This window comes from Phoxinus phoxinus (genome assembly GCF_949152265.1).
Source record: "Phoxinus phoxinus genome assembly, chromosome: 3".
Taxonomy (NCBI): Eukaryota; Metazoa; Chordata; class Actinopteri; order Cypriniformes; family Leuciscidae; genus Phoxinus; species Phoxinus phoxinus.
Window position 1 is genome coordinate 26,801,810 of NC_136878.1, and position 13,362 is coordinate 26,815,171.

Here is a 13,362-nt window from a genome sequence, read left to right on the forward strand (position 1 = left end):
AAAAAATAAAGATTAAAAAGATTCTCATGTATCTTGTCTTCAGCTCCCAGAAGCACAAGTGAACAGTTGAACAGTCAATGAACAGTTCTTAAAACAACTTTTTTTTTTTCTTGGTGTGAAAATATATATTTTTTAATCTAAAGAACCTTTTTTCCTGTATAAAGTGCAATAGAAAGTTTCCATGGATGTTCTAGCCCATAGATGCCAATAAAGAAACTTTTTTTTTTTTAAGTGTAAGCATTTTACCAACATGTCACCATTACAGACTCTTTGTAATAAAAGTGTGTATAAGTGATAGCCAAAAGTGGATTATGAAGGGCTTTGTAAACACAACTGACATTAATAAAACGAAACAAGCAGAACATTTAATTCAACCTTCAAAGATATTTATTGAAATGACACAATGACACTCTCATATAACACACTATAGGCTAAAAAAATTTAAATGGATCAAAATTGCATTGTTAGTATATTTAATCCATTTAGCATTTGTTTTTCTGATCTTTTTATCCATCCGTTCACTTGATGATTTTGACCGCGTCATCCGTTGCTCTGAAGTTCACTTGACACGTGCTTTTTCCACTCATATCCAGATGATTTTTGAGAGAAGGCAATAGAACCCTTACCATTGCTAAACTCAGTAATGGTAACGGTTTAATCGCCACTCTCTGTCAAAGTGTTTGCGGGTCCGGGAAACTGTCGGAGGCATATTGACCCCCCTGGGTAGTACATCATCTATACTGTAGTGTCTCAATAATGAACTTACAGTATACGATGATATCCTGTCTAGAGGGCAAGATTGAGGAAACACTTCCACTTTGGAAATCCACTGAACATTCACAACATTTTCTATGATCTATTGTTTAGTTTATCTTAATGTTGAACATTCTTTTCAGAAACATTTGACCGTTGTCAATGAATTAGAAATGTTACATATCCCAAATCAATTTACAAAAACTGTAAAGAATAGTTTCCATATATGTTTCTTTAACTACATTATTATCAGTTATTTATTTGTGTTTCCAAAAGGTTCTCCTGCAGAACTTCTTTCCAGATCTTGAGAGATGATCACACCTGTGGAAGACCACCACATGGGTCTATTCATCTGAAAGGAAGAGCAGCTGCCATCCTGTAGTAGTTCATAGTCACCGGTGACGCACTCACCTTTAGGTCTGCGTCCTCAGTAAGTGTTGAAAAACAGTTTTAATTGCCGCCTTCTGTCACCTCTAGCCGTCTTTTCACAAGTCTGTTGTCTCCATGCTGTGAAGCGATCGTAAACTCTGCCCCCTTGGTTCTGAGTTTTAATGCTCGCTGCTCATTTGCATATGATGACTCAAAGGCTGTTCCATCCTTATCATGCTCTTCCCTTCACTCTGCTGACCAATCACATGCATTCCCTATATCAGACACTGAACAGCTACTTGGTACCACGACTCGCTCTCACGCGAGTGTGTGAACCCACACCCAAACTCCCCCACCCCTGGAATGAATTTGAAATTGTACCAGATAGTTTGTGGAAAATATTTAAGATCCAAAAAACATATTTTATGCATATTATATTGGTTTCTTAAGCTGTTATATAGCCAGAGGTTCATATTACAATTAAAATGTTGTAATACAATTACGAATTGCACAATAAAATAACCTTAAAACATCTTATATTTATTGGGTTATAGCCACTTGAGACTGAACTTAAATATTTGAAACATCTATATTGAGACTATGAGGGGTTTGCAAAAATATATGTGACCCTGGACCGCAAAACCAGCCACAAGTCGCACGGGTATATTTGTGGTAATAGCCAACAATAGATTGGGTCAAAATTATCGATTTTTCTTTATGCCAAAAATCTTTAGAATATTAAGTAAAGATCATGTTCCATGAAGATATTTAGTAAATTTCCTACCGTAATATATATAAAACATTTTGTGAGTGAATGCAGCAAAATCTTTAAAGGCGAGTTTTTTCAATGTTTCGATTTTTTTGCACCCTCAGATTCTAGATTTTCAAATAGTTGTGTATCTGCCAAATATTGTCCTATCCTAACAAACCATACATCAATGGAAAGCATATTTATTGTAATCATAATTATTATTAAAAAAAATTACCCTGGTTTTGTGGTCCAGAGTCACATAATCAACCATTGTGTATTCAATTTATCCACAAGATGGATTTCATGACATTACAATAGTGCAATAGATGCATGATTCATGGATCACAGTGGCCAATTGTTGATTGACTACCAAAAAAAAAAAAATCACCTCTGGGTGTCTGTCCTCATACCCATGTGTGAGCTGTGACAAATTAACCTGATTCTACATCTGTAGTTGTCCTCAGCATCTAGATGTTAAAGGTCTATTGGCTAACATGGGAGTGGCACCCCACAGTTACTGTGGAGACAGACTCTCGGTTAGGGTGGGGTTGGGGGGTGTTTGTGACTGCCTGGGCCATGCAAACTGATAAAAACAAGATTGTGGCCTATCTGAGTTACACCAGCATGTAGCAAGCCTGTGACGCCTTATCTGCCTCTCGAATAGATGGACATTTCTGTTAATTTGTGATGATTTCACTGAATTTCACTGGCTGTGGCCAGTTAGACATGAAGGGTGCTGGAAACTGCCTCTTATGAAACACAAGTATTCACCTGGTCTAGCTGATTTGGGATCATTTAAACTTGATGGTCGTTGAGTGCTGGCATAATGTGTGTGAAGATTCAATTCTTGGAGAACAGTCATGCTATATCAGCATCTGTTTTAGCAAAGCACTTAAAGGGATATTTCACCCAAAAATTAAAATGTTGTCATCACCCTTAAGTTGCTCCAAACCTGCATGAGTTTGTTTCTTCTGTTGAACACAAAAGAAAATATTTTGACGAATGCTGGTAACCAGACAGTTGACAGTTTTATTTCCTACTATGGAAGTCAATGGGTGCTGTCAACTGTCTGGTTTTGGGTGAACTATACCTTTAACAAGATGATTAGTAATTACTTATTTATCATAGTTAACTGTAAACTGCTTTGAATGAAAAATACTAAATGATTGACAGTTTAGGACAAGTCAAGGGCTCCTTGGTGGATAAACAGACTTAGGAGGGATTATAATGTAATGTATTAAAATTAGTGTTACACATATAAGTCTGACATATAACGCGTGTATTATTTAATGTGTTTACATGCCATTCACATCCATTAAAATAAATTAAAATCCATAAAAGTTTTTTTTTTGTTCTCTGCATTCTCTTCTCTATCGTGCTTCTAATCTAGTTGTCTAATAAACCGGGCATTGCATATTGCGAATAGTGTTGTCTCTTTGACTAATTTCTTCTGTACCTCTTTTAAGTCACTTTGGATAAAAGCGTCTTCTAAATGCATCAATTTCAATGTAAAATATAAAATAATGTGTAATTTGTATTTATTTGTCATTTGTATTGATGACAGTACAGTATGTGCACATTTAATTGTACTTTTATTTAATTTTATTGTTTTAAATTAGCATGAAAACAAATATTGCAGGAGAAACAATGAAACATTAGCTTAATTAACTCAACATTTTTTTATTAAGTGTTTTAATTTTTTCTAAATTAGTTTGAGCTCAAACAGTGGACCGCTGTTGAAGACTTACTGCTATTTCATGTCAAACATCTTTGCCTTTAAATAGTTAAATAGTCTAAACTATTTAAATAAGCTTTGTCAGATGTCTATTGTTTCAGATTAAGTGCATCATATTATCTCTGTTTGTGTTCTAGTCATTTTATTAGGAATCCATGCATTCCATCAGGAATTTTATGAAAAAAAAGGATGAAAGATTTTCCCAATGCATGCAGAGTTTGCAACGGTTTCATGTTGGTCATGTGGAATTGCTGCATTGATCAACTGAAAGCTGCTTTGTTTGAAAATTACTTCTACTGTATGTGAGCTGTGCTTCATACATTGCTATACAACAATATACACTCCTGAGCAAAAAAATGGGCCAAGCCCAAAATGACTAAACATTGCTTTTATTTGTCTTAACCACAAAATATTGATCAGGAAATAAGTAAAATGTAAGCAAATGCCCTACTTAAAAAGCCATTGCAGTCTCAGAAGAATATCAAAGACAGAATGAGGTTTTTGGCTGAATATGGGAGTGTGTGGAGAAACGAATCACATTGAAACACCAGTTGCATGGTGATGCTTCAAAGCTTGAGAAATATAACAATAAATTCATCTCTGTACCACAGTGAAGCATGGAGGTAGCGCTGTCATTGTGTGGGGAGCCCTTTTAGTTGCTGGTATTGGTGAGCTATTCACTGTGAAAAGTCATTTAATGCTTTACAGTATACAGGATAATATTGCAGAATGCCTTGCTTCACATAATTGAAAAGTTATCTAAAGAGGAATGATCAGACGTTATTTTTCAACATCAAGACAATGCTCCTGCCCAAATTGCAAAGGTCCATGAAGTGTCTTGAGATCACGTCCATCATCAGGCTCATGTTCGGCCTGGTCGGAGTCATGAACCCTAGTGAATATTTGGCCTCACATTAAACTCAAACGAACTGGGAGACATTTTTCAACTACTCATGAACAGTTTGAAGCCATCACCATTGAGTGGAATTACACAGATTTTTCTTTCTGTAAAAAAAATCTGCAACCCAAACAGCTTAAACATTTAACAAAGGGGAATGCTATGTTACTTTATCTACAGTTTTTGTGTAATTCTTGCTAATTTCCTGACCAGTGATTTGTGGGGGAAAAAAATGGTTAAGACTACTAAATATTTTGTCATTTTTGCCTTGGTCCAATCTTTTAACCTTTAAATTAACCATTTGTTTTTGTCCACACAAGTTTGCTAGTGTCCACGTTAAGAGTGCTCTTAAGTCATTTACTACTTGAAAATAAACTTGGAGGTGTTTAGCAAGTCGGATTTAAGTGTTTAACTGCCCAAACACATCCAAAACCCGTATAAAAATGCAGTTAAGTTGCCATACATAAATACTGCTGTCCAGGATTATTTTGTCAGGCCTCACTCAATGGGTGTTTTGATAGAGAAGCCCTTAGCAAATGACCTGAAACCATATTCAATGCATGATTTTAATGTTTAAGACTGGAAATGATCCACTGAATGCTGAACTTTGACAGTTAAGAGCCAATAAATAGTGAAGACTTCCTGCAGTAATGAGGGGACAAACTGCTGGTGTGATTAACACCAATATGTGCGTGTCTGTATGGGTTTAGAGGAAGTGTTAGGGAACCCTTGGCCTCCAGAGGAAGATGCACCCCCCTTTCCCCCAGATCCAGAGAACGTTGTTTCTACACACCTATGTGGGCAGGCTGGAGCACAAACTGGGAACTGGGAGAGACAAAGAGACAGATCAAAGACGAGACTGATGTTTTGACAGAAGTGCACATACACACCTCTGTCCTCTTTGAAGTGACGGAAAGGTAGCAGCCTAAGGAAAGTCCTAGCAGGTCATTGGCATTGGAAGCTACAAACCTCTGGACAAGTCTCTTTAGTTTGCTGCTCCGGTCTCATGGTCATGTATCTCCCAGAGGAACGGCCCATGCTGGACTTACCTTACCAAATGAATCATTTGGCTAATAACTATGGATATTATCCACAAGGTAAGACTGTCTTTATATTCCTCACATTTTGAGTTCAAATTCAATTCCAGGGCTATTTTAAATGTGTTGTGAGTTTTTCTAAAGACTTTTAACGTTCAACAAACAAGTGGAGGGAACTAATGTAAATATGTAACGTGCTGAATGAAAATGTGAAATGATTGATTAGACTGTAAGGAACCCATATGCCGAACTCAGCACAGCACCAACGGCAGGATGAGCAGTGCTGAAGCTGAACTGACCTCACTGCCGGTTCACGTGTCACTGCAAGATCGGGAACTTTGGGACAAATTCAGCAGTATCGGCACAGAGATGCTGATTACTAAATCTGGCAGGTATGCACTTATGCGGTATTGGTACTTTCATGCTTGGTTTCACAGACCAGGCTTAAGCCTAGTCCCAGACTGAAATGCATGTTTGAGTTGTTTTAAGTGAAAGCAACTTTTGAACATAATCTTAAAATATGCCAATGTCATTTTCATAAAGGTTCAGGCCTAATCCTGGCTTAATCTAAACCCTGTCCGTGAAACCAGGCCGTGATGTTTATAATTGTGTCTGTATTTACACCTATTTAGTGCAAGAAATCTTAAATATTTGTCAATGTATCTAAAGTCAGGTTACAAAGAGAAAAGGTGTTCTTAAATGCATTCATTGAACCGTTGAAACACATGAATCCTAAAATAATCAAAAAATTAAAATAGCCTTTATAGAGGCCGTCTCCAGTCTTCTAATATGTGATGACTAATTGTTATGGTGTGTTTCCGGTGTGCTTTTATTTCAGGCGTATGTTTCCCAGCTGCAAAGTAACAGTGACAGGACTGAATCCTAAAGTCAAGTATGTGCTGATAATGGACATGGTGCCGTTTGATAACCGCAAGTACAAGGTACCTCCCCTCCACCCCTCCCTTACGGCACACACATACTCAATTCAGCCCCCTGCATTCTCCCTAACAAACACACATATGCTACCATTCAAAAGTTTAGGGTCAGTATAAGATTTTTCATAAGATTTTTCTTTTCTTTTAGTAATGTAATACTTTTATTCATGGCACAAAATATTTCAAACAAATCCTGCTCCTTTGAACTTTCTATTTTCTGCTCTTTTTACTTGATCAAAGATTCCTGAAAAAACATACAGTACATCACAGTTTCCACAAAAATATCATAACATTGATGATAATAAGAAATGTTTTTTGAGCACCAAATCAGCATATTAGAATGATTTCTGAAGGATCATGTGACACGGATTCAGCTTTGTCATCACAGGAATAAATTACAATATAAAACAGTTCTTTTAAATTGTAATAATATTTCACAATATTACTGTTTTTACTGTATTTTGGCCCAATTTTTTTTGCCTTGGTGAGCATAAGAAACTTTTCAAAAACATTTTGAGTTTACCATTAAACTATTTTAACTATCTCTGTTCTATTCCTTAATATTAATATTTTAACTGATCCACTTTACATTTTAGCTCCATGTGAGTATAGGGTGTTATAGTTCTGCAAACCTGATGTTTGATTCCCCCCCCAAAGCCAAAGACCTAAAAATAAATGTATGAATATGGATGAGTATTGATAGATTTGATTCTTGAACTCTTAATAATATCTATACGCTCTTATATTGTTGCAGTGGAATAAGGATTGTTGGGAAGTGAATGGTTCAACTGATCCACACCTGCCCAATCGGTTCTTCATCCATCCAGACTCGCCTGCACCTGGAGAGAAATGGATGCAGTATCCGATCTCCTTCCACAAGCTCAAACTGACCAACAACACGCTTAACTCCAATGGCCTGGTGAGCTTTTAGAAATGTTCTGGTTGAAAGGTTCATAAACAAAGCATATTCATAGAAAGTATGTTTTTCTGTGTTAGATTATATTTCTGTTTCTCTCCACGTTCATTAGGTGGTTCTCCACTCCATGCACAAATACCAGCCCCGTCTACACATAGTTCAGTCTCCAGACCCCTGTAACCCTCACACCCCTGGGGGTTACCTGCGCTTCACCTTCCCTGAAGCTGCTTTTGTAGCCGTCACAGCCTATCAGAACCAGGAGGTGAGCACAGACATTTCAAACGTGATGATTATGAATACTATATGAAAAAATAGGAAATTTAATGCTGGCCTTTTTTTTTGGAGTTCCACTGCCATCTAGTGGCTCAAATTCACGAGGCTAAAGACGTATCAACGTAGCTTAATTAAAAATGTATACAGTAATCGAATCTAGTATCCAGTTCAAAAGTATGTGATGCTTGTAAAAAAAAAAAAAAAAAAAAAGTAATCTCAAAACATCAGCAATTTAAGTGAAATCTGAAAAATTGAAAAAAGACTTCAAAGAGTCTGTCTTTTCTCCCTTGATTCATTATTTTCTATTAGTCAATTTTTTTGTATGATTTATAAGTGTTAAACGGCATGTCTGTGTTTTTTGTTGATGGTACCCTTTATTTTTCTTCCTCAACTCAGATCACAAAACTCAAGATTGACAACAACCCCTTTGCCAAAGGCTTTCGTGACAATGGACTGAACAGGAAAAGGTGAGCAACAATTGGTCACCACAAAAAAGTGATGGAGAGCTATTTTCATCATTTCTTTCTTTAATTCTGGAAAATTCACCTACAAATGTCTCCCTTTAGAGAATATGACAGTATCAGGGCTGATTAATTATAATATTTTTCAACCGTGTAAGTAAATTAGTAGATTTCCATCATTCCAAAGGGCAAATCAAATGTAGCCTACATAGTGTATTTAATAAAATATATTGTATAATAATATATTTTTAATATGAATACAAATAAATAAATCTCTCTATGTACATATTGTTTTCTGTCCTGACTATTGAAATGACCTTCACCCTGATAAGTAATTCTGATATTTTGTCAATATAACTGTTATAATTTCTCCTCATTAGGTTTAGAGACAAAGAGAGCCAAGAGACCCAGGATTCAGATGGACAGGACAAACGAGATTTGACACCAAATGAGCATGGTATGATTTTTTCTCCATTGTTGCTTCACATCATATGCATTGGTGTCGCTTGATGTTTCTGTTGTGATGACCTGGTGCCCAGCAGGTGGCAGCGCAGGGGATTCATGGCAATCATTAGGGTCACCTTGATGTGCCCTGCATTTCACTTACTACTTAATTAGCTGTTTTTTTTTCTTTGGACAGACTCTTTGAAATAAATTGTGTAAGTTTAGTTTCACTGTTTCTGCTTTTCTGTTGTCCAATAGCAGTGGGACAGTCGCAGAAAGACGAGGATGTGGACGTGACCGTGTCCAGCTCTGTTGACTGCAGCAGTACCCTGAATTTTTCAGATGTGGTCACCCCAAACCCTTTCATATCAGCCTTCAAAAACCTCAGCACGGCTGGAGGACCTTCACCCCAGCAGACCCACACCGTTCTCAGCCTCAGTAACAGACACCTGAACAGGTGAGTCTAGCTTTGTGCGATGCAGTGAATATCGGAATATCATACTATAATACTTTGCTGCAGTTGTACTGTAAAATACTAATTTTTGCTCATTTTGCTGTATTACATTTTATTATAGAGATTCAGGGGTAAAATATGTGACAAAAATGAAAACATTTTCTAAATATCAGCTAAGCTGTAAAATCAATGTGGATTTACTGTCAATTTTAGCATGGAGACAAAACTTAGCATGGAGATTAAACAATTTTAGCATGGAGACACCCTTTATAGAGTTAAACAAATCTCTCTTCACTTTAGTTGTCTCAGGCCACACTGTTAAATATAAAAAACCTATTCATTTAAATATGACATATATATAAATAATGAACTTGAAGGATTGTAAAAAGCTTACATTTTAAGTGTTTTGATAATAGAACACATTATAACTTGAACATTCATTGACTATATTGACTAATTCTAGAATAATTCTAATTCCACAAATCAATAAAGAAATATATTACTACAGTAATAACTATTGTACTTAATATTTAATAATAATAATAATATTATTATTAGTAACAATAATAATTATAATTTCATTTTACAGAACAAGAGTAAAATTACAAGTAAAATTCTGAATGTGATTTCAACCAGTGTCCCTGGATGAATATCTTCAATCAACCAACCAATCATATTTGAGGGGACATGTTTACAGTTTATGTCAGGTTTAGGTGCTTCTATGTCAGTGTTATTCACATATTATTCCCCCCTGATTTCAGGGATAAGTTATGGGTAGGGTTAGGAACATGTTTTTGGACAGGAATATGTCCAAACACTCTTGGCAAAATCATGGTGACCCGTAATAACTTTTATTTTGAAGTAAAGGCTATTTTGGATGCAAAACAGTGATTTTTATTGCTGAAAAAGTTTGCATCCCTGGAGATCAAAATGATCTCAGTTTATCCCTTTCTTGACAAGTACTACATGCAGGTGTGACAATGTTCAAAATAACTGTTTTTTTCCCCAGTCCCAGAGAAGCCAGACCCTCCAGCCTCCATAGTCTTTGTGCAGCTCTGCCCATGGCCCAGAGCTCCTGTGTCCAGTCCTCCACAGCAGACACCAACCTCAGCCGACTGCCATCTCAGATCAGCAGCCCTCTAAACCACCACCACCACCACAGCAGTCCAGCCTCTCAGACCCCTGGCAGATCCATAATCCAGCTCCAGTCTTATCCTCCCCATCCCTCAAGGCAATGTCCCGACATGGAGCTGCCTCTCCCTCTGCCTCCTAAACTGAGTCGGATGCAACTTCCTGAAAGTGTTCTGAGGAACCTGGAGATGACCCCTGTCTACGACTACGTTAATCCGAGACCCTTCACCGACATCCTCAACAGGATCCATTTTCGACCGTTAGCCTCTGGACCAGCAGCGAAGGTCCTGCAAAACCCCCACCACCCTGAGCAGTACCTCCGCGGGTCAGGACGAGAGCTGCGCCCGCAGATTTATCCAGCTGTTGATCAACATTTCACATTAAACAGCATGCTGAACAGCCAGACTGAACACAGATCACAGATGGACTACGTCAGTGCCAGACCACTAACTGAATACTACTGTGAACAGCAGACTGGGAAATGAAGTTTATCGGTTATCATCTAATTATGCCTCATTATGTTGCACATGTCCAGCAGAGACTGCACTGCCTCAATCTGTTCCCCTCTGCATCACTAGTTTACAAACCAGATGTTCAACACAGAGGGCTTCCCAATAAAAGAATGTAAATATTATTTTCAGTGGGATATAAGGTTGTTTGCTGTAGCTGATGTCTATATTTATGTTTTGGCCAGTAGAAAAATGGTCATCCGGCCCCACTCCATCTGGTATGGAACACACACTTTTTATTATCCAAACAAATACATATTACACAATTACCATCTCAATCATCTCTGATCTTCTGGGGTTTTTTTGTTTAATGTTTTTGTTTAATTTTTTAAACATGTAAAATTGTAAAAACGGTGTTCTGCATTGAGTTTTCATTTGTTTTAAGTCATTACAAACTTAACTTTTCTCAGCATTGTAAAGTTGCCTTTTACAAAGCCCATACACTCAGTCTAGTCTAAAATGGCAAAGATTTCACACACAAAAGGCAAATAAATCAAGAAAAATTTATTGATTGTGATCAGAACCTGATTTCTAAATAGATACATGTATGCTACATATTCATTCATCAACAATATATTGGCATTAACTATATGCACTGCTATATAACACATTCTCATTTAAGATTGTTAGTGTGGAAACTTTACAAACTCTAGAACAAACACACTCAGCTCAGAAACGACAGCTTTCGTTAGTTTGGATTAAGCATAGAAAAGTTTTTGCCTGAAGTTGAGATTAAATGTGTGTAACATCTTATAAAACAATGGCTATATTTTCAGACCATAATTCCCTTTCCCCAGCTGAAACAGACATTGACATCAAAAACAACAAACACACTTCATTTTGAAGAATGAAAATTGAACATCAATTTTAATGAACTTGTTTCTGACAAACAGAACTTTTCCGCCCACAAATACTTTTGCCAAAGTGTACTGTTAAAAAAAAAAACCACATTATATTTGGCATCAGATTCCTATGATCAAAATACACAATAACTAATGAGTCAGCAGCAATGTAAAATAAATGTTGATATACTGTTTGACCTACTGATGTTTGGCAAACTATTTTGTATGACATAATGGCAAGCTGAAAATTAGAATAAAACAAAACACAAAAGCATACTTCTCAATAGAACAAAAAGTTAAGAGTTAAAATTCACATATATCTGACAGAGCTCTCACATTATCTGGAAGTTGATAATTAGTACTTAAGGAACCAAAAAATGCATATGACATTATCTGATATTGTGGTTAAAAAATAAATAAAAAAGAGGAAGTCCTGTCAAGCTGCATCATTTAATTTAACAAAACTGAAATGATTCAATATAAAAAAAAAAAAAATTAATCTGTAAGGCATAGAATAAAACTATGGAGATGGTAGATGTTCAACTTGAATTGCACAGCGTGTTAATGTATCGCTCTCTAAACATGTAGATTCTGTACTGTCAGTTTGGCCGAAGACAAGGTTCATAATATCTTACTTTCAGCTAATGGAAGAGGACCAAAGCTTTATCATCTGCATAAAACATTGGGTGAGGTAACTTTTCTGTGATGAAAAAACAAACTAAAAACCTTCTTTTATATCCTGCTGATTCAGCATGTTTGGCCTATGCTTGGCATCTTGATAAAAATGCACTTGGACCACATTTCAACATCCAAAAATAGGCAAAACATTCTCAAAGAATATACATACGGAAACGATTATGAATCACATGGAGTAGTTCCACATGAAGGACTACACGGTGAATATGTGACCTGACCTACAACCCTAAAAGCAAAATTTTAAAAAAGCAACAGAACGATCATTCATGCTCCATATAAAACATTAAATTACTTGATGTTTGAACAGTACAACAAGATGTATGTCTACATGTGTTGGTTAGATAAAATAAAAGTCAGTCCTTCTCACTCATGTGTCACTATTTGACCTGAACAGCAAAGTCTTCACAATGACCCAGTTGATCAATCCACTAAACATGCTGTAACAAACCTAATGGCTCTTCTAAACTATACGTCTATATATTTTCATACACTGCATAAATGTAACTGTGATTACAATCTTAGCCACCCATCAAAATGGGAATACATCCTTATCTTCTAAATAACTACTTACACATAGAGCTGCCCACTAGCGAATTTTATGTAATCGTTCTGTGATTAACAAAATAATCTTTTTTGAGGTACATAGTTTAAAAAGAAAAAATGGCAAAATAAACAGACAGAAAAGGATATAGGTGATAAAACAAGAGCACATGCAGAGAATCTGGTCCTGAAGAGGTAAGGCACCAGGGGTCTAAAAAAAATAAAATCCTCAATTTCCTCATTTTAAAAAGAAAAGAGCTTTCAAGGCAATCGATGTGGGAGTGTTGGAAAGGCAGCAGAGTGAAAGAAGAGCTCAAGCTTGAGGGTTGATCATTTTCTGCAGCAATGGGATCTGTAGAGAAACACATTTATTTATGTTCATACTGACAAAACATTACTTATTCATTCACTCATTCCGTTTCATCTGAAAAATTAATCTGAGTGTCTGCAAAAAGTGACCAGGCTTTAGCTCTTTTTCCCTGTTCTGTGGCCTAGCACATATATAAAGCAAAATATAATGTTCAAAAGTTTGGGGTCAGTAAAAAAAAAAAGAAGAAAAAAAGGTTAAATTGTTACAAAAATGCTGTTCTTTTCATCTTTATTTTCAAAAAAGAATCC

The 13,362-nt window shown here is 36.3% G+C and overlaps 2 protein-coding genes across 5 annotated transcripts in view; one reads left to right on the plus strand and one right to left on the minus strand.

Moving 5' to 3' along the window:
• Window positions 1-5,376: 5,376 nt before the first annotated feature.
• On the plus strand, window positions 5,377-11,017 carry tbx16l (T-box transcription factor 16, like). Of its 2 annotated transcripts, none has more exons than XM_079607812.1 (9): window positions 5,377-5,603; window positions 5,770-5,935; window positions 6,382-6,484; window positions 7,233-7,397; window positions 7,507-7,656; window positions 8,064-8,134; window positions 8,509-8,585; window positions 8,831-9,029; window positions 10,036-11,017. In XM_079607812.1, exons 1-9 carry the CDS (start codon window positions 5,513-5,515, stop codon window positions 10,640-10,642), a joined length of 1,629 nt encoding a protein of 542 aa, XP_079463938.1. In that variant the 5' UTR covers window positions 5,377-5,512; the 3' UTR covers window positions 10,643-11,017. The 2 variants fall into 2 exon arrangements, with proteins under 2 accessions (XP_079463938.1, XP_079463939.1); XM_079607813.1 differs by having other exon boundaries at window positions 5,447-5,603; window positions 5,799-5,935.
• A 138-nt stretch (window positions 11,018-11,155) lies between these two features.
• Window positions 11,156-13,362, minus strand: part of LOC306995863 (flotillin-2a) — a 35,440-nt gene continuing 33,233 nt past the window's right edge. For all 3 annotated transcript variants that reach the window (XM_079607816.1, XM_079607814.1, XM_079607815.1), the window contains exon 11: window positions 11,156-13,096. In XM_079607816.1, the coding sequence (XP_079463942.1) occupies window positions 13,058-13,096 (39 nt within the window). In that variant the 3' untranslated portion in view covers window positions 11,156-13,057. The remainder of the gene's footprint in view (window positions 13,097-13,362) is intronic.

Excerpts from the sequence above, each read along its gene's own strand:
- tbx16l (XM_079607812.1), top strand. The coding sequence starts at position 5,513 with ATGGTCATGTATCTCCCAGAGGAACGGCCCATGCTGGACTTACCTTAC. Across the intron at positions 7,657-8,063 it reads CAGCCTATCAGAACCAGGAG|ATCACAAAACTCAAGATTGA; the intron begins GTGAGCACAGAC and ends TCCTCAACTCAG. Across the intron at positions 8,135-8,508 it reads AATGGACTGAACAGGAAAAG|GTTTAGAGACAAAGAGAGCC; the intron begins GTGAGCAACAAT and ends TCTCCTCATTAG.